The 22,197-nt window shown below is 40.3% G+C and overlaps 1 protein-coding gene across 1 annotated transcript in view; it reads left to right on the top strand.

The window, feature by feature from the left end:
- Positions 1–22,197, top strand: part of FMN2 (formin 2) — an 828,101-nt gene that overhangs the window by 85,646 nt on the left and 720,258 nt on the right. The window contains 1 exon segment of the mRNA XM_029594024.1: positions 6,305–6,455. Within this exon segment, the coding sequence (XP_029449884.1) occupies positions 6,305–6,455 (151 nt within the window).

Here is a 22,197-nt window from a genome sequence, read left to right as displayed (position 1 = left end):
TAATGACTTTGTTCTGTTTGCGATTCCTCTGTACTGTATGCTTGGAAATTTTGATGACTAAGTTTGAATACCCAAACTGTCTTGGAGGTTGGCACTTGTTGCCCTATATTAACTCTAACCACCCAAGTTATACAAGTAACAAATGGAACCATAGCTGATTTTAATGAGCCATTTGCTGTTTTCTACAGACTGTGTACACACAACACATGCATGGTTCAACCTTTACAGTTTGATAGAAACAAATGCTACAGGTAGGCTCAACTAAATTCTTATTGAGATAGGCATCCCCCACTATATTTTGCTTCTTGGTGGTTTTTAAATCCTTTTACCATATGGTATTGGCTGACTATTGGCCTTGCCCTGGCCATCCATTGCTTTGTACACTTCTTGTACCATTGCACTGACCCTTCATGCCACTCCAGGTACCAGTTTTCTCCTCTTGGTGCTTTTTGGTTTTGATGCCATTCTTTCTCCTACCTTGGCCTTATGGTACAATTTGAGGTGGGGAGGGTATGGCTACTTTTTTCTTATTGTGTTGCTCCACTTCTCTTTTTTTTTTTTTTTTAATCTCCAGCACCACTGCTGCCACTCTAATCTAGCTTCAATGCCTTAGAGTGCTGCTTCCACTCCTTCAGCTCTTGGTCTTGCCTTGGCCATCTAATGGTTTATACAGGCCTTACCCACCCAATTATCTGTAACAATTTCATTCCCCCTTTGGCATTTTCTTCAAACTCCATTCCCTTGACAGTTTTTGTGATTATTGGTTTCATCTGATATTTAGTCTTCAATGGATTACACCATATTAAAAGGCAAGGGCTGCAGAAGTACAGCAACCTGAACCAGGACCTTGCTTCTCTATGATTAATTAGAAGAGCTAAGGGAGAGACAGTATTTGCAAAAACTGATTCAGAATCATCTTGTTTCAAATTCCTTGGACGACGGGATGCCAAACTAGTGGTTAGAGCATTTGGTGCCTTTAGTAAGTAACATCTTAACTTCCTGTGAAGACCAAATCCAATCCTGAACAGAGAGTATTTTTAGGAATGACATTGGTCTTCTTGTCGGTGGGGAATATATACATAAAGGAAGCCACTTCTAATTTTATATATAAATATTTTAGATTTATTCTGATTATGATTTTTTCTAAATTATCATGGACATTGGATAATGTATTGTTAAACTTGATGATGGATGAAAGATGTAAATAAACCTTGTTGTTAATTACAGTTTACATAATGTAAATCTTATAAGTAGCTGCTTTCATAATATTGTCTAGGGATCCTTAAGGGCAAAATAGAGGTAATGTGGTGCAGTTCTAAATTCCTGTCTTTCGTCTCTGCATTGACACTTACTCTGAATCATTCTGATGGGCCAAATCAGGAGCTTCAGGAATGTAAGTGGGGAGACAGACTGAATATGTTGAGATGTCTTCTTCCTTTGATCATCTTTGTCTCCAAGATACACGTTTATTTATTTATTTTACTTTTAGATGCCTTGAGAATGCAGTTGAGAACACGTCTCTCTTTCTGATTGGATGTATGTTCAAATTCTTTCTGATAAAATGATTTCATATACGACATTTTATATAAATAGCCAGGCTATATGATGCTGGCCATACACAGTCGTGACTATTTTGTAGTATTTAGCAATATGTTCATCTTCTGTTGAAATCAGCAATATTACCTGCTGTTTAGATTCTCATTCATCTTCAGCATATTACTGGTCCATTGTTGTATTTAACCAAATGCAGAAACTCCAATCAATGTTTTCAGTCCTTTGTGTTATTAAACAGTCATTTTTCAGTATTTGTAATTTCAATGCAGCAAACACAAGAATTAATTACTCCATCACTCTACACTCCTCCAGAGATTTCCTTTGGCTTGTCCCTGCCCAGGGCTTTGTTCCAATTTGGTTGGGCCAATAAAACAAACTGGAAGACGGTCAAGTGCAGCCAAGGCAAACAAAACAAAAACAAGACCATATTATTAAATAACTTGCCCTTTAGAGCTTTGAGGTACTTTTACCATGCTAAGTGGCTGTAATATGCCTCTCATGATTCTTTGGGGTCTTCATACCACATTTATTTGCTTTGACCATCACTACTTTGGGGGGGGGGGGGGGGGTTATTATTTCTGTCTTTTTTTGGTTTCCTGTTTCCATATCATGGTACCTTGAGCAATTCATACCATATTTGGTACCACTTTGCCTCTCTCCTACATTGTGTGGGTGGGTGGGATTCATGCCATGATTGTCAATGCCCTGCTTTTGGAGCTGTGGTGGTATTCTGGCCACTCTTGCTGCTGTTTTGTTTTTCAACCCACCCAGACAACCAGTTATCTGTCTACCCTGGGGTAGGTTGGATGGTCTTTTTCTGCCATCTACTTTTAGTATCTATGCCAGTATAGAGTCTGTGATACAAAACAGCAGTAAATTCTTAAAGCAGGCCTTAAGAATCAGAAGATTAAGTATTATGTGATGACTCTGTATTGTGAAATTACTTTACTGTGCTAGAAGTCTGGAAATGAGAACATCTTGTGATAAATTGAAGGCAAAAGATTCCAAGGCTTTAAGTGTCCAGTAGCCCCCTCTTCTGTGTTTGAGATTTAGTATATTTTCTGCTGGTTAGAATCAGAAAAGTAGGCATTTAAATGAATGTTAAATTTCCATACTTTTTGTATGGGTATGTAGGTTTGAAGGAAATATTAGTCGAAGAAGAATATTGCAGCAGAAATTCTACATTTGATTATTGTTGCTGAATGTAGCAGAATCTAATAGTAAATAAATTTTGGCATCCATCCTGACTGAAGTGGATGCCTGTCATTGATTAAAGCACTGCCAACATTCTTCAAAGAAGAGATTTATTTTGACAGTTTGTAGCAAATTAAGTTGCAGATCTGTTAAGCAATGTTGCTGCTTGTGCAAAGAAATTAAAGCAGCAGTGGCAGAGGGGATGGTGCGCATGTGGATGTATATGATGTCTTACTGACATAGATGTGAGAATTTATAGGTTGATGTAGGGTTAGAAGGCTACAATTAGTCATATTAAACCATTTCTAATATGTTTTTGTGTCTTTATGTAACTGACTATAAATATTTCTGCAACAAACTGGAAGAGACTGGAAAGGTTTAAGTTTCAGAATGTCGTCAAATAATCTGCTTTACATATTCAGAGCCTGATTAACTAAACTTTTTCCCATAGATATAGAATGCAGGCTGGGGGGAGTCATAGTACGTCATGCCCTTTAGCTTTGAAGGACCAATTTCAATTAAGAAAAACAAGAGCAGGGTGTTTTGTGTTAAAGAGCAAGATCTTGGGCTTTGACCACTAGAATTTATTGTTAAAGGTTGTTGATAACTGATTCACGCTTGACAGCTTACGGCCGAATTTTCAGAGGGCCGTGCATGGCTGGGTCCTGCGTGCAACGCGCACATTTTCAAAAGAGCCCAGCCACGCATGTAAGTCCCGATACGTGCACAAGTGACGGGCCCTGAAAAAGGGGCTGGCAGGGGCGGGCCGGGACTGCGCCATTAACCACTGTCCCGGGGAAGCGCGCACCAGCAGCCAGCTGGAGATTACTTCAACTGGAAAGTTGAAGTAGAAAAACAAAAAAAACCTAATAAGTAGGGGGTAGGGATTAGGGAGGGGAAAAGGTGGGAAGTTCCCTCCCAGTCCGCTCCTTAATAGGAGTGGACTGGGAGAGAATTGGGGAAGCCCTACTCATGTTGCCATGTGTAATTCACGAAAATTGGCCTGCACGTGCGTGTGTGGCCACCGGATTTTATAACATACGCGCGCATTTTATAAAATCTGCGCATCCGTGTTCGCGCGTCATGAACCGCGCACTCATGGGCACATGCGCATTCTTATTAAAATCTACCCCTTAATGGCTAAAATAGCATAAGTGGGTATCCTAAAGTCCAGTTTATAGCAGGATCCAGCTGGCCACACTTGAAGACCTAGGTCTGACTTTTACTTCCATCACTTTTATCTACTTGGAGTCTCCAGTTAAATTAGAAATTCTTCAAATTACAATAAAATCCTACAGACTTCTTAATGCTTTGAGGTTTTTTTCTCTTTCTCATTCACCTGGCTTTTATCATTTTTTTTTTTCTCCATCTTTTTTTGCCTGGAGGTCTATCTCCTTTTCTGGTTCTCATCTTTCTTCTTCCTGTCTTTGCGTGTTTCTGTATCCCCTTCATTCTTTCTTTTATCCTTGGGTGGGGAGAGGGATGGAGAATAAGCTTTATTTTCCCCTTTTGGGAAATAGGCTGGAACCCTTTCCCCATTCTGCTCTGCTTTTGGAACAGTATTGAGTTTTGAGGGGAGGGATTTATGGCAAATTTTTTTTTTCATATAGGAGTGGAAGAAGGGGGGAATAGGATGTTACTTGGCTGTTAGTTTTTGATGGTTTTATTATCTGGCTAACTTTAGACGTGCAATTGTATCTTTTCCCAGTCGGTTAGCCAGATAACTTTGCCCAGTTGGCGCTGATATTCAGTGCCAGCTGGATTAACTAAAGCTATATCCCCATTCTGCATTTTACCTGGCTAAATTTTAACCAGGTAATGCCTTACATAAAATGTCATTGCTCAATTTTAATTGAATAAGACCTGCAAACTGGGGGAGGGGGGAGCGATGAAGGCACATTAAGGGCCATTTTATACATTTTTTTCATCCTAAAAGAATATTGTATTAACTTTCAGTTCATGTTCAACTAAACCCACTGTACATGCCCATTCTCAGTATTCAACATTAATCTCTCCTAGAGCTTTATTTTGTCTTTGTTGTCAAGTGTTTTTCTGTTTAACAAAATTTAAAATGGAAAATTATCCAAATATTTATTGAAGTAGACCACTGAATTTCACCTCTTACAAATAGGTGTTGCCGAATTTTAAATTCACATTTCCTGATGTATTACCCCACACATTGACTATCACACTTTTATAGTAATTCTAAGTGCGAACAAGTCCAAAATTATTTGCAAATATCTGCTGTAAGAGTTATGAAATTTTGTATTATATTGATCATAATTCTGTCTTTTGTTGCTTTATCATTTGTTTTTATTCCGCCTAATCATCCACAATTAATTCTAAGTGGATTACCGTATAAAACGCATCATATCAAGAGATGGTGGTGTGTGTATATGGGATGTATCCCATTGGAATCGAAAAGGAAGAATTTTGGAACATTTATCTGGAGGAAAGGGGCAAAATAGCCAGTGGCCCATCATTTTTGTAATATATTCAAATGATTTTTCATATTACATTTTGTCAGAATTCATGCTTTGAAAAGTGGAGGAGAGAAAATGTTAAAACACTTTTTTTTGGGGGGGGGGGGGTATTGGTATTCTCAGATAATGGGTTTGAATATTCAATTCAATTTGCATAAAACAGCTTATACAAATGTGGTTCGGTCCTTTTTTTTCTTTTTCACGTAATTCCCTCTTCCCTTTTCTATGTATTTCCTATTGAACAAATTTACATTGTGAAATAGAAGAACCTTGGAGTCTGCGTGAGCAAATGTGTGCAATACATATCGGAAATAATGTATAGGCCAAATAAAGTGCAAATATCTCAGAGCAATTAAATGTTAAGGCTGATAAGCAAATGTTCTTTAATACTGATATGTTTAAACTGTTTTGGTTTTTTTTTTTTTGTAAACCGTTGTGATGGCGAAACCGAAAGAAAGTATATAAAACTCGATAGATAAAATAAATAAATGTTCATAAATGTAATATACTATTATGCAATTTTCAAAAACCCATTTACGTGCTTCAGGTGCACTTATGCAGGTAAAATTGATTGACACTTCATTGGCACATACTGTAGCAATCTTCAAAAGCCAACTGACATACACAAAGTTCATTTGCATGTTTAAACCTAGTTTTATGCATGTAAGTCCTTTTGAAAATTACCCCCTAAGCTTTCCTTTGTGGCTGTTCTGCAGGGCGTACTCCTTTCAATGTTAAGGTATATTCACCTTTTTTATATCTTTTACTGTGCACCTCCTATTTTGCTTTGTGGCGCATGCAGATACCCATTTATATATTAGGACTTCATAAAGTGCTTTTATCTGAGTACTACCTATGGCTTTTCCTCCAGTGTTAAGTATTGCCTTGCTCTGTATAAAACCATTAACACATCTATTACAAAAGACATTGGTATGAAAAGAATGCTATATTTGTTTCTCCGTCAGATTACTAACTTGTCATTATATAATGTGGAAGGCCCCTATTTCTTTTTACTCAAGAAGCTCGGGTGGATTCTGAAGTCAAAGTTAAAATCTGTGTGTGTGTTTTTACAGCATGACCAGCTTTATACTTGGGCCGCTGTTAATCAACCAACACATTCACTGGATTACCTGGAAGGGCAGTTCCCAGGGAGAATTCAGACCATATGGCCCCCTCCAAAACCAGTTGGACCAGAGCAGCTGGAAGTGAAATATACAGAAGCAGGTATGCAAGTATTGATGGGATTCATGTGAAATCTTCATGTAGGTCTATTCTTCTTTTTTTTTTTTTTTTTTTTTTTTTGTTTGAAGACAGCCAATTTGCATGTTCTATTATTTTGGTAGGATACTTTGTATAAAATATGAAAATCTGGCCTAGCTTTTTCCTGGGATCTGTTTAGCTGATTCACTGCCCATTCTGTCGCCGTCATATAGCTTGTTTTTTGTCTTGGGTAAATGCAGAAATACTTATTTTATGAACAATCGATATGTTTGGTGTACAGCATCTGAGAGCAAATACTTGCTTTGAAATGAGCTTTTGCCTACTGGGTTTGACAAAATACTTTTTAATCGGCTTTGCATTGAACAGAGATGAACACATGTAGCCTGTAGAGGAGAAAAGCAACTGCTGACCATCTCTGATGGCATGTAGGCCTTTTCCTTTTCTGAATTGCACACCACTATGGACTTGACTATGCTGGCCTGACTTTGTGTTCCTATGCTAGCCAGCTCAGATTTGTTAAATCTAATTTTAGAATTTATGCACTGCTTTTCTGGTCCATCGAATGCCAGCCCAATGCGGTTTACAACAAAAGTAATACATCAAATAACTTATCAATACACATGTAACCCCCCCCCCCCTCTCCAGTTTAGGGGCCAGGAGGGCAGGGACATACAAAGGTCCCGGGGCCAGTCCTTTAATTTCCTCCCACTCCAGCACAGTCCAAGGGCCCTGGGACAAGGTACTTTTTCCAACGTTGGGGAGGACTAAATCCTGCAAGGCCCAAGATGGGGTGACTGTTTGCTGTCCCGGGGGGAGGGGAGCAGGTCTATGTCGGCTTTAAAGGATGTGAGTGCTACAAAAGACTCTGGAGGCTCAGACTGAGTGTCCAAAATTAAATCTTTTACTGTCAGTTCTTAAATGTTTAGAAGTGGTACTCTCACAACAGTTCCTGGCTGGATAAGATGACATTTTACAGTTCTCCAACTTACCTGTGCTAGTGTCTCTCAGTACTGGGCAGGGAAACTCTCATCCTCTATGGTGAAATGACCATGAAAATACAACTAAATTGTTTTCCTGTTAAGACTGCAGTTTCGTATTCATTTTTCATGTGCGTAAATGCAGGTGTATTGCGTGTAAATGGGCTGCTAATCATTTCCCTAGTCTCTGTAAGTAAAAGGATGTATGCAGCTGTGTGACATCCTTTTACCCACTGGGAAAAGTTTGCATGCTGTTAGTGTGCAAGCTGTCTGCTGCTGAGAAAACAGATTTTCTCAGGGGCTGGGAGCAGTCGGGAGTAAATGTACATGCGCCTTTCTTTTCCTCTGTCACTTTTTATGAGCCCTTATGCACATAAGAACATACACTTTCAGGTTTGGACAAGGTGAAAAGGAATTTTCTACATTGTTAAAGATTTGTGTGGCCTCAGTTTTGAGGGGTGTTTGATTTTTAAGCATGTGCTTCATATGTTTATATGCTGCAGGATTAATAATTCCAAAATTAATATGCAGGTGCTGTGCCATAATCTGGGTACCTCTCAGGAATATAGAAAAAGGGAGAGAAGTGGGTGGAGGGGAGGGCACTTTGCATCTTACACAGAGTCCAGTAAAGAATGTTTCATTTTGACAAGGAAGTAAGGGTTTTCATTCATAAGCAAGTAGTCATTATTCCCCCCCCCCCAACCACCCACCCATTGTTTCAAATTACTGACAGGCCAATACAGTAAAGCGTGGCCGCAGTTACTCCGTTTCTAACTCAATGTGTACTCACAATTTGGCCGCGTAAGTCTAACCCGCGATTCACTATCTGTTTTTACCGATCCTTACTGCTTCTTTAACTCAACGCGTATCCCTTTCCGCCCGCGGCATGTATATGTATGTAAACGATCCTATTAGCTATTCCCTCCCATACAGTAAAGTGCGCCCCGACTATCGCCTTTTTAACCTGCTATCTTGCCGCGTCTTTAACCTACTAATTTACTGCCTACCCTGACCCTTGCGTTAGTGTGGTGAAATTAGCCGCCCAGCCCCAAACCAACCCAATCCACAGAAAAAAAAAAATGCTTCTCGCACTTAGCCACCCAGTCCCAAACCAACCCAGTCCAAGCAGAGAGAGATGAAATTTCACAGTCCCAAACTTCCCCCAGCCCCCACTCACCTGCCCTGGCCGTGGCCACACAAGCCCCCCAGCGTGTGCGCAAGCGCCTTCGCTGCCTTGAGCGCCCATGTTGGACCTACAGGCGTGCACGTATTCACCTTCACCGGTGGGGGTGCTGAAGCCGCTCTCTCTCGACTCCTTTCTACTGCTGCTGCTGGTGGCTTGCGTGGCCGTGGCCAGGGCAGGTGAGCGGGGGCTGGGGGAAAGTTTGGGACTGTGAAATTGCGTCTCTCTCTCTGCTGGGGCTTGGATTGGGTTGGTTTGGTTTGGGACTGGGCGGCTAAGTGCGAGAAGCATTTTTTTTCTGTGGATTGGGTTGGTTTGGGACTGTGCAGCTAAATTTCGTCTCTCTCTGCTGGGGCTTGGATTGGGTTGGTTTGGGACTCTGAAATTTCATCTCTCTTGTCCATCCGAAGGAGGGTGCTTTGTTGCGCTCCCTGCCTCCGATCGCTGGCTGCTGTGGCTTGCTGGTGCCGGGCACTCAAGGCAGCGGGGTCTGTAGGAGAACCATCCATTTCCTGGTACCTGTCATTTGAAATGTCATTTGAAATGACAGGTACCAGCGCACCCAGGATACTGTATAGGTGCTGTAAAGCGCCTATACAGTAAAATGGATTGTGCTTCATGGACGCGCGTTGGACGCGGCTTGCATTTGCATTCCATTTAAATACAGTATCGAGCGGTAGGTGATCCGAACTGTGCGTGCGGCAAACGCGGGTGCGCCGGGCACTAACGCACCTCTTTCTACCGCACCTTACTGTATCGGCCCATGAGTTAGAGTGACAGAGTTTTCTGCATGAGGACTTTGACAAAATGAGGGTTCAGATAGTGCTTCTGTTTCTTGCAAGCCTTAGGGCAATTTTATCAGCGGGTATCTGTTTAACCCCTCCCCTGCCCACTCTTTTTAATGTGAATTTGTGGCTTTCGTGGTCACACCCACCTCATCAAAAGGTCACAGCGTGATCTGGAGAGGTTTTCCTCTGATTTTTCTATACCTCCTTGCAGTTATTTTAAATAGATTTGATATCTCTGATAAATGAGCTCATAGAGCAGATGACCCCCCTCCTCTTGCCTCCCACCTCTCATGTTTTGGGTTCTTGTCTCCTTGACTGAGGATTTCACCTTCTCTTCTACTTGGAGGTGCTCGGCAGTAAATATATACAATAATAAAAACTCTTATTATGCAGATTTAAATTCAATACACTTTTTTAAGAGAATTGTTTTTAGCAGTATGACAGAGTAAGGAATCATTAATCCCCCATTTTATAAAAATGGATTATATTACAGAACATGCCATACTTCAAGGAGAGATCTCTGGCCTCTGTACTGAGCCATTTTAAAGATGCTTTATAAGTCTGTAGTTACTGACCTGAAAGTACATTTCTAAGTCTATGCTTTTAAGTTTAATATGTGGATTGGGACTGGATATAGGGAAAATTTGGTTTTGGGAGAAGAATAAACAGTTCTACAGTTTAAAAAAACAAAACAAAGAAACCCAACAAGAACAAAAAACAACAACCCTGAGAACACTTTGTACAGACCACTGGGACTAACATCATTTTTTTTTTATTCATCAAGATGACACAAGAATTCAGCTTTCTTTTGAGGTTCTCTGCTAAATGTAAGACTTTCAAGTAACAGTTGTCTTGTATCTATTTTCCAAAGCAAATTTAATAATGAGATATTAGTGGACAGAGCTTTAGACTGACTTTGGATTCTTTATCCGATGCAAGGTTAACTGTCTTTTGTTTGATACAGATAAGGCTTTGTGGATTTTATGGCTCTAGTAAGTATTTACTATCATTGTAAGAGTTAGATCCTTTCTATACTGTGTTGTGTGTGTTTATTTTTTTTTTAGTCAGGACTATATTGTTGCTCTTTCTATCCTCTTAGCTTTGGCATGTAAACTTCTATCAACATTTTTGACTGCCAGTATGATAATGTTAGGCTGAAATATCTCTTCTATTTGTAACTAGGCCTGTATTTTCAAAGACAGAAATTAAAGGGGATTGGGGGTATGTACATAACTACATTGCAAGAAGTGTTTACTCAATGTGAATTTTTTTCCTTTTTTTTTTTTTTTAATTTTATGCATACTTGTAGAGGAAAGTGAAGGTGAGTAAGTGTGCTTACCCTTAGTGACTCTGGTTTTAATTTGTTGATGTTACACAACATGCATTGAGTTGCTTTACCATGAATATTGAGTCCTGTACCCTGTTTTGAAGCTATGAGTAAATTCTTATCTGAGTAATTTCCAAAGCTATACTTGCAGAAATTGGCGCTTGGAAAATTGCCCACCCTTTTTGGGAAGCACATTCTTTTACCCATATACTGCGGAGGTGCTCTTGTTGCAGGGAGGAAACACATGTAGTCTCCCTGTCCCAGAAAAAGTATGTTTTGCCTAGAAAACGTTCTGCAGAAAAAGCAGGCATAGATATTTTTCCAGGGGCAATAATCAAAGCTTAACTACCTATGTAGTTTCTGCTTTGGTAATTGATGTAAACTCCATAGGTATAAATTATCCTCAGGCAATTGTCAAAGCTATGTGGGCAGGTGAAAAGTCCATGGATGGTTTATCTGTGTATTTTCAAAAAGAAAGTACATGCATGCTTTCCCTTTTGAGCAATTTTCAATGAAAAAGTTCCTGTAGAGATGTACACTTTTTTTTTCTGACCAAAATGTGCATCATTTTGAAAATACCAAACTGTTTTCTGCCCAGACTAACCCCACCCTGAGAATGCCTCTGTTACAATTCTGGTAAAAGTACCTGTGTTGTGGATCTCCATGCATACTTTTACTCACCTATAGGATGAGCAATTGTCAAATAAGCCTCTTTACCTGGCTGTAAGGCATTTGAAAATTGCCCACCAAATGTCAACTGTTCTTAGCAGTATTCAACAGTATGCACTCATTTTAAAAGGTTTATGTAATCGAGAGTTTCTTGATTTTCACATGTTTAAATACATTAAAAATGATTTAAGAAAAGATGAACAAGAGATCTGTTTACAGCAATAGTGATACACTATTTTTATTTTATTTAAAAAGATTTATATACAGTCTCCTTGGACAAAGCCAAGGTGGTGTGAAATATTGCCAGTTAAGAAAACAGAAAACAAGAGCAATACCCAAGTAAAAAACTAAAAACAGCCTAATCAAATCTCTCATTAACTCTCTTGGCATCCATCTACCTCCTTCTTTTTTTTTTTTTTTTAAATTAAAAAAGTTTAAAAGATGAATGCACCAAATAGTCATCTTCTGCCTGGCCAATTTGATTCCTAGGGCAATGCCATACATGCCAGTCGATTTCTGGCTTTTCTTCACTTTATAACTATAGATCTTGCTGCTTATACTATGTTTTCTTGAATACTATCTCCATTGGAAGGCAGCTGATGCACCGACAACACTTTTAGATAAAGAAATTTTCATTAGTTCTCAATGCTGCATTCTGCATTTAAGTAACTTATGTGATACAATATTAACAAAACTGTACAACCCATGTTTTGATCTGTATTACAATGAATAAATGTTTTCTGATGTTTCTGAATCTACCCTGCAGGAACTACATACTGTAACCCTGTTCTACAGCATTCTTTCCTCTGTGAAAAGAGTTGCTCTTGTGTCTAATTGATACCTTTCATAGCTACTTGAATATTTATCATATTTTCCCTGTATCCTATCACTCTACAGTATCCATATTTAGGTCTTTAAGTCTCCTAGGAGTTTTAATATTGACCCTGAACCAGTTTGGTAGCCTTTCTCTGAATTGTCAATATCCTTTGAGGTACAGCCTCCAGAACTGGACACAATCTGTGGGGGTTCGCCAACAACTTGAAATCATTAACACTTTTTTTTTTTTTCTGTTGGCACTTAACCTCACTCTGGCTGCTTCCTTACTAGTGAAATCTATAACTTTTGGTGCTAAATGGCCCCTTTTTTTTATGGGAATATTCGATCTAACAAATACCATGTACTCATAGCTACTTTCCCTTCTTGTCAAGACTTACGGCGCTTGAGATCTTGACAGTCATAATAGGCATCATAGTGTTGTGCTTCTCAGCATTTTTCACTCTGCCTTACTTATAATCATAGGTCAATGTTACCACCTCGGATAATTTTTTATATTTTTCTGTGCTTCTTCACTCGTGATACTAAAATATACATTGACTCCTAAATACGTATTATAAGTCCATAATCTATGAGAACTTTTACTTATCTTCCAATTCTCATGATACTACAATCTTCATGTTCATTTCAAACTCTCTGTAGAATGCTGTAAATATTGTGATCTTTTGATTCATAACATTCTCCTTGCCCACATTTTGCGATCTCCTTGCCCGACACAGTGCTGTGTTTCGGACTTAATAATGTCCTTTCTCAAGGGCTCTGTTTATAAGTTCAGCATGGATTCTCTCGGCGTTTTTGCTGCGTTCCTCTGAATTGTTTAGGAGTCAATGTATATTTTAGTATCACGGGTGAAGAAGCACAGAAAAATATAAAAAATTATCTGAGGTGGTAACATTGACCCATGATTATAAGTAAGGCAGAGTGAAAAATGCTGAGAAGCACAACACTATGATGCCTATTATACGGTCAAGAACTCAAGCGTCGTAAGTCTTGTCAAGAAGGGAAAGTAGTTTTCAGTACATGGTATTTGCTTCCTTACTAGACCATTTTGCCTACTTGGTCATAGGACATGATCATCCTATGGGGTGTCTCCTCTGGTTGGTGCACAGAATTATGTTAGTCCCTCAACATCATGCGTTGCTGCCTTGGATTTCTGCATTGCAAAAGCATGGTGGTGGGTGTGTGTTGGCTTTTTTGGCATTGAATCTTAACTGGAAAATGCTTATTTATTGCTTTCTTAGGTCATGTCTTCTCTCTACTCCCTCAGGACATATCCAATTGTTTATCTTGGTGTCTGCAAAAATGCTGATCTTTTTTTTTTTTTTTTTTCCTTCTAACTTCTGTAATAATATCAGATATTGATCCACAATAGCCCTTTCCTCTGTCATTCAACCATTTTCTAGACCAGCACCCACTAGGGTGCTCAGTTTATTTGAGAGGCGTGGCCTGAAGAATGAGCAGTGTGGCGCAGAGCAAAAGAGCAACGTCAGTCCCTGCGGCAAATGGGACTCCTTTCTCGAGGCCATGAGGGCTGTAAGTGGAGGAGGCTGCTGCCGCCGCTAATTCAGTGAGGGGGGAGAGTGAGTGAGCAAGCATATGTATTTGAGATCCTGTGTGTGTGACAGCATGTATGTAAGTGTATGATTGAGAAGCCTGTATGTGTATGTGAGTGAGATCATGTGTGATTAAGAGCCTGTAGGCCGAATTTTAAAATGGCCGCACGCATAAATATCGGGACTTATGCGTGTGGCTGGGCCCTGAAAAAGGGATGGGCTGGGGGCATGGTCTGGGCAGGGAGGGGCGGGACAAAGGCCTGTTGGGACAGCTCCAGGGGAGCAGTAACTAATACAACAAAACAAATGTAAGTCAATAGGAAGGGTTTAGGGGGTGGGGAGGAGAGGAGAGGGAAAGTGGGGAGGGAGTTTGGTAGTGGGGTAGGGAAGTTCCCTCCCAGTCTGCTCCTTAATTAGAGCAGACTGGGAGGGAACGGGAGGGGGGAAGGCTCGATTGCATCACTGTGCATAAGTTAGCAAAAATTCCCCTCCCCTATGTGCGCGCCGCCTCCACATGCGTTTGCAGCCATCCGATTTTATAACATGCGCACACGTGTTAAAATCGGTGCGTCCATGTGTGCTCACCGGGAACCATGTGCACATGGACACACATTCTCCTTTTAAAATCTACCCCTGTGTGTATAAGTAAGAGAGAGCATGTGTCTCTGTGTGTGATTGAGAGCTGGTGTAGATGAGAGAGCATGTGAGTATGAGATTGAGAGCCTGTGTGTAAGTGAGAGAGAGCATGTATGTGTGTGATTGAAAGCCTGTGTGTGTATGTATGAAAAGACTTGACAGCATGTGTAATTAAGAGCCTATATAAGTGAGAGAAAAAGCATGTGTATGTGTGTGATTGAGAGCTTGTGTGTGACTTGAGAGGAGAAAGTTGCAAGCAACCATCCCTCCTCCTGCAAATTCAAAACAATGTCAGGGCACCTGGATATCAAACGTTCCCAGGAATGCAGAGCAAAGCATCTTTTTATCCTTATTTTTCATTATTTGTTCTTTGTGTCTGTTATTTTGAAATATTGTATTGGTATCTAGAAATTTTTGCTATTTTTTTTTAATTCTTTATGCGGTTTCCCACAAATTTTCAAGAAACAATCTTGATCAGAAAAGGAAAGAAGAATAAAGAGAATTATACACATCATAACATAAGTTATCATAAGGAAATAAATAAATACTTCTATTCTGCAACTCCACAATGATGGATCTAATTGCGAAATAAAAAAGTTATAAAGGTAAAATCTAAAACCAATTAAGGTAAAAGAGCAGTGTTTAGACAGCAAGTATAATACATTATATAGGGCACTCAACCTTCAGGAGGCAAAATAGATGAAACCAGATCTTTTCACTTTTATCACACTATTGGTTTATCACTAAGGAAAAAAGTTAATTGAGGAGGAGAAAAGAAAACATATGAAAGGCCCTTATATTTTACACTACTTTTACAAGGGTATTTCCGAACAATGGAGGCTCCTATCTGCAAAGTTCTAGGTTTCAACAGAAGAAATGTCTCCTCTTTTGCGTTTGCTTGAGACTTCTGGATAGACCCTAACACTTAAGTGAAAGAACTCTTCAGAGCGATTAGGTTCTAATACAAATGTGACTACCAATGTGGCCGCTTGTACCAGGGCGCTATCAGATGTTTCCAATAACTGAGATACATGCAATTTGGAGGTTAGGGGATCCATACCCTGAACACCATCTTGATTTTCTTGAATCTCTTGCTTCTTATATGGAGGCAAATAATATGACTTTGATAATGGTGGTATTGCCGCCTTTGGAACTTTAAGGATTGCCAAAAGATATTTTCTAAACATGTCCTCTGCCGATTATATGAGGAAGCTTAGGAAAATTAATAAATTGGAGGTTTTCCCCTCGCATGACATTTTCCAGATTCTCAATTTTAATCTGAAGCTGTTGATTATCCTTTATACAAAATCAATCCAGCTATATAGGGAACTCTATGAGACACTTACTTTGCAACCGTCATACGTAGCCGCAGTAGAATGATGGCTTATAATATCAAGCCCTTGCAACTCTGGGCTTGAATAATCATAGGTTGCTGTGAGTGTTTAGAATGCAAACATTGTGTAACCACTACTAATGTCTGCACACCGCTTTCCACCAGTTGACTGGTGGAAAGCGGTGTGCAGACATTAGTAGTGGTTACACAATGTTTGCATTCTAAACACTCACAGCAACCTATGATTATTCAAGCCCAGAGTTGCAAGGGCTTGATATTATAAGCCATCATTCTACTGCGGCTACGTATGACGGTTGCAAAGTAAGTGTCTCATAGAGTTCCCTATATAGCTGGATTGATTTTGTATTTTGACTGATTCTGATTTTCAGCTATTCTGAGTTTCTTTAATTACGATTATCCTTTATAAGCAGATCATGAGTAGGCTTCAATTTTAGTGTATCTTGTTTTAAATCAATTACTTTTAAAGATATTTTGGCGTTTTCCAGCAGGACAACTGTCTTGGATGTTAACTTTATCTTCTATTGGATTGAGTTGCAATGCCATGGTAGTCCACAAGCTTACTAAAGCTTCCCATATTGTATCAAGACTAGTTAAACTTGGTCTTACCAGGGTAGGTGCAGAAAAGTTGCTTAGAGGACTTGAAACTGCAGTAGAAACCTGCTCATTCTGATTCAAAAATCCTTCTTCCTTTGAGCCAGCACTACCCACAATGGGGCCAACTCCAGCTTCTCCTCTAGGCTTTCCAGGGCATTCCGACCATGCACAGAGTCGCAGGGCGTTAGCATCTTCGGCATATGCCCCTGCCGCCTGCTTGACCTGGGCTCTGAAGGCAGCTGGGTTTGCTGGTGGAGTCCTATAGATCGGAGATAAAGATGTCGAAAGGTCCAGGGGAGAGGTCTGCAGCTCTTCTTCAACCACCTCCTCCCAAAGACAGCGCTTCCGATCTGTTCACTCCCTGTACGTGGGCGTCCATAGGGCCTGTGATGGGGGTTCCTGACAGGACTGCGGGGTCAGTCCTCTCCTTAGCCCTATGCTTCCGGGCTGAATGCTGCATCGATATGGAGTAAATTCAGGAAAGAGAAACGCCGAGGCTCCCACAAACTGCTCTACGGCTCCATCTCGGATCCCTTGATATGAGTTTTTAATTATTGGATATTCCATTAATCAGCCATTTTGAAATCTGTTTTTTATTATTATGGTTTTACTGCTATCTATTTTATATTTCTTGATTTGTTTGAGGACCGGTGAAGTTTCTCTTTTTCCTTTGTTACACTGCATACAGTCTCTCTGGCTTGTTGCGGCTTCCAGTTCAGTTTTTGTCTGCATGTTTCTAGTTATGCTTTATGTTCTCTTTATTCTTTGTTAGGTGAGGGTCTGCATATGTGACTGAGGTGAGGTTTTCTGCTGGTATGTAGGGCTCTATGGCATCCTGGCTTGGTCTGTTTTTTCTAATATGAGGAGTGTTGGTGTTTTAAGGCCTGGTGTAATAATTTCAGTGTTGCCTTTTCTTAGGTAAGGTGGCTACTGTTTGGTGCTGTTTTGGTATGGGATATTTGAACAGAAATTGCAAAAATATTCGAGTACTTATCTTTCCCTTTTGCCATTCTTAACAATAAAAGTATAGTGGGTCTTTATTTTTTTATTTCCTCAGTGAATTGTAATGAGCAGTGTGTCACTCATGTGTGCGTAGTCTGTCAGGTGTGTCACAATGGGAAAAAGCTTAAGAACCACTGCCCTAAGCTATGGGAACACCATTCTAACTAGAAGTTTGAAGCCAGTGATTTTTTGATAAAGAAGTTGTTTCCTGTTTGTCATCAGGTCCTGAGGAAGAAAAGATCCTTGTGGTATTCTTTGGGGAAAAATCTTCTATTGGACTAATGTCAAGTAACATCATGAGAAAACGAATAACCTTTTTGAAGGATCTGAATATGTATACCCTGGAAGAGAGGAGGTGCAGGAAAGATATGATACAGACCGTCTGATACCTGAAAGGTTTTAATGATACACAATAGTCAAACCTTTTCTTTGGAAAGAAATCAATAGAACTAGAGGTCATGAAATGAAACTCCAGGGAGGATGACTCAGAACCAGTGTCGGGAAATATTTCTTCACAGAAAGGGTGGTGAATGTCTTGAATGCCCTTGTGAAGGAGGTGGTGAAGATGAAAACCATGAAGGAATTCAATGGGGCATGGGATAAACACTGGATCCCTAAAGGTTAGAGGGTGGAAATAAGAGTGCATAGGGGCAACTGCGGATAACTTGCTGGCGTGGCAGTTGCTTCCCTTAACAAATAAGCCTTGAAACTGTTAATACATTTCTCATCATTGCTTTCTGCTTAATTGGCAGTGGGAAAAGGGGAAATGGCTCCATACGGCACCAGAGGGCCCTGACTTTTATGGTTTGGGGAACAAACATGGGGGAACTCGCTGATGCGGCGCTTACTACTCTTAATCACTAAGCCTGATACTTTTGATTCAGTTCAGTCATTGCTCTCTGCTTCTATGGCAATGGTTAATGGAAATTGGATTCAAACAGCATCGGAGGGCCTTGACTTTTACAGTCTGGGAAACAGATAAGCAGAAGGATAACATGCACAGTGCAGCAGATACAGGCATCAGCTTGCTTGGCAGACTGGGTGGATCATTTGGTCCTTTTCTGCTGTCATTTCTAATTTTCTGTGTGTGGAATTTTCAGAGAGCAATTTCTGTTTTTATATTTTGAGCACTTGCTGATTTTTCTGCCTTTTTTGATTCTGGGACTTTAAATAAATGCTCCCCTCCCCCCCCCCCCCCCCCCCCCCCCCTTGTTGTAGAATACACATTTGTATGAACTAATTTTGCTCAGTGATCTCTTGGGCCCTGCAGGGAAATCCTGCTCCCCGTAGCGCAAATCTGTTTTCACCCCCCCTCTCCCCCCCAGATGTTGCAATGAATTTGCTTCTGCAGTCTCTGAAGGTGACCCCAGCGAAAGAGGGGGGAAGGGATTTACATAAGTTAAGCCCTATCAGTTCCACCCTTGATCTAATTCTGTAGTTGCCCAATCAAATAAATTGATCATCTTTGCTTGATGCAGTCTCCTTCTGGTAAAGCTATGCTGCAGCCTACGTTATTCTAAATATGCCACTGTATTTTTCTTTCAGTAGAATATCTATTAATCTATGCAAATAACTTTAAAGCTCCATGTAAAATATGACATTTATCCTGTTAGTTACAATGCATAAATAGTAAATATGAAAACACTGATGTACTGATAAACTTTGACACCTAACGTTTTTTCCAGTACAGCAGCCTTGAACGGCAACTAATGACCAAGTCCTTGAAGATTTGTGTCCTTTCTTGGTAACTTAAGACTTAACACGAGCAACTTTCCCATGAAATAGTCCCGCACGAGTCCATTTTTTCATCTGCATTTGCATTGGTTATTCCATGTATATTGGTGTCAAAAATGCTATTCGAAGAAAATTTAAGTGTTTTAGTTTGATACAGATGGCACAGCAGCAAATTAAAAAAAAATGGTTTACTTTCCAAATAAAAAGCTGTTTTGTATCCTAGAAAGAGATGGCATAGCAATGGGTGGGCCATGACCCACCCACTTAGTGTTGCCCTGACCCGGCAGCCTGAGAAGCAGCAAAGCAGCAGCTAAAGGAAGGTGGCCCAGGCAGCTGCCAGTGGCTTCCATCCTACTAGCGGCCGGAAACAGAATGAGGCCCGGGAGGCTGCCGGTGGTCTATATCCCACTGGCGGCTGAGAAGAGAAAACCAATCAGAGAGTCCATTTGCTTGCTCCTTCTCCTCCTCATGTGCTGGCCCTACTGAATTGAAAACGCTTGCGGCTATCACTTCCTCTATGCTGATCTTGCGATACATGAGATCAGCATAGAGAAGTGATGGCCCCTGCGCTATTCAAAACTGTTGCAGCTAACAGTCATAAAAAGCAGCAGAATGGTCTCCCCCTTCTGCTCCTCATGGGAAGTTTGCCTGGGGGAGTGTGAGACTGGGTGCCTGCCTGGGGGAGGGGGTGTGATTGGGAGCCTGCCAAGGAAGTATGAGTATGGGAGAGAACACGTGGGAATGGAGAAGCTGTGTATGTGTGAGGGAGCATATGTGCATGGAAGTGGGAGCCTGCATATGAGAGAGTGAGTGGGAGCATATGTGCATGGAAGTGGGAGCCTGCATATGAGAGAGTGAGTGGGAGTATCTGTGTGGGAGTGGCAGCCTGCATGTAAGAGTGCAAACCTGTGTGTGGGAATGGGAACCTGTGAGTGAGAGCCTGCATGTGAAAGAGAATATAAGTGGGAGCCTGTGTCTGAGAGAATGCATGTGAGAGAGAATCTGTGTGTATGAAGGAGGAAGGAAAGAGGACAAGAGAAGGGATAAAAGGGATCCTGAAAGAATTAGGAAAATCATTTGATTATTACAATTTTTTTCTTTGTTTAATTTGTTCATTTGTTTCCTGTTGAAGTCAATGGGGAAAGCAATACAGTCTATTTTGGGCTCCAAATGTTGATTTATATCCCACACCATCCAGAATGTTCCGGGCAGGTTACAAAGCCACAACCATGTTCATAAAACAAAAATAGTAAAAAAAAAAAAAAACCCAAAAAAACATAAGACTGACAGTAACTGATATCTAGGTGGAATAAGAGCACTTGCAGAGAACCTCAAGTGATTGATATATTACTGACAGATGGATATTGAACAGACTAATCGGTGATCTTAAATGCTTACTTGAATAAAAACATTTTCACTGCCTGCTTGAACTTTTTTGGTTCACTGATATTCCTGGTTGTGAGCAGTAGCGAGTTCCAAAAGACTGGACCAATGATGGACAAAACACACTCTTGTCTCATTTAAGCGAGCAAATTTTAGAGAAGGAACATCTAGTAAATTTTGAGTAGCCAACCGGAGATTACAGAATAGAGTATGTATTTTTAGTAAAGAGAAGATCCAAGGACATTTCACATTATTAAATAAGGTGTGTATAGTGACTGCAAGTTTATAACATCCTCCAGTGCAGTGGTTCTCAACCTTTTTTTTCTTTCGGGACACCCCTGACAGATGGTTCTCACATGCGTGACACACTGAACACATGATTGTCACGGGGCTAAATGTAAACATATACTCTGTATCTACAGGATCCACTCAGACCCCCCCCCCCCCCCCAACAATGGCAACAGAACTAGGACATTCTCCGTTCAATTTATCATGCAAAAGAGATTTCTGGTGTCATTTCAGTAACCGCAACATAAATACTCTCTCCTACCAGGTGCAATAGCCCTCCTTATGAAAAAACAGTAATTTACCACCAATGCATGTTCTATTGAGCGCAAACAACAAATATTGATACAAATGCCTACATGAGTAAAATACTTCACCTCGGTCACACACACAGAATCGACCTTCAAGTACAGAAAGACCACAAATTACAAATATGGAAACAGAAACTGGAATGGAAACCCAAAAAAAGCCACTCTGCATTCTGTGCAGAAACAGAAATATAGCATCTAACAGATTTCAGGATCTGCAATAATGTACACAAACTAATGCACTCAGTTACACCTGTATTATGGAACTCAAACAGTAATAACCCTACCTATGAAAAGGCAGCACTGCAAAAATTACACCAGGCCCTAAAACCAATACACCTCCTATTAGGAAAACAGAACAAGCCAAGCTGCTATAGATCCCTACCAAGAAACTACAAGCTTGTAGAACACCCTTAGCTGGATACAGACTCTCACCAAAAACAGAATAAAGTGACCATAAAGCTAATGTTTTTGTTTTTGCGTTGTTGCACTGCATACAGAGTTTGGCTTCTTGCTATTTCCAGTTCAGTTTTTCTCGCCACACTTCTATTTATACATTCCTCGAGAAATATAAAATAATTCTAAAACTAGAATATAATGTTTCAAAACAACTGATAAATGGAACATCCAATCATTAAAAATTTTCAAAATTATTAAAAATTCTCCAAACACCAATAAAATATTTCTAACAGCAGACACATCACATAATACCCAATAATTAAAATGACAGTCTATAAAGAGATAAGCTTAAAAAGCCACCTTTACTTACCCTCTCCAGTAACTCTTACTCCTTTCTCTTGTAGGCCAATAGCACATACCAGAAGCAGCAAGGGCTGGTGAAGCTCTGTCCTCACGTTCTTCTTCCTTAGGGCCCATGACTAGTCTTTTCTCGCTCTCTCTATCACTCACACAAGTCACCTCCCTGACCAATCTTTGTCTCAGACACCAGTCACTTTCCTGAGCGGGAATGACCTCCCAGCCCCGCAGTGGTAAGAAGACAGCACTCAGCTGATTGCTTGTGCTGCTATCATGGCACAGAGCAGTCAGCCTAGAATGTAATTCTATGCTTTTTCTTCTCCCCACCCCAGCCTTTTATTTGTTTGCAATTTGTTTATTAT

The sequence above is a fragment of the Rhinatrema bivittatum genome, chromosome 3 (genome assembly GCF_901001135.1).
Source record: "Rhinatrema bivittatum chromosome 3, aRhiBiv1.1, whole genome shotgun sequence".
Taxonomy (NCBI): domain Eukaryota; kingdom Metazoa; phylum Chordata; class Amphibia; order Gymnophiona; family Rhinatrematidae; genus Rhinatrema; species Rhinatrema bivittatum.
This window is presented reverse-complemented; position numbering and strand designations above follow the sequence as displayed.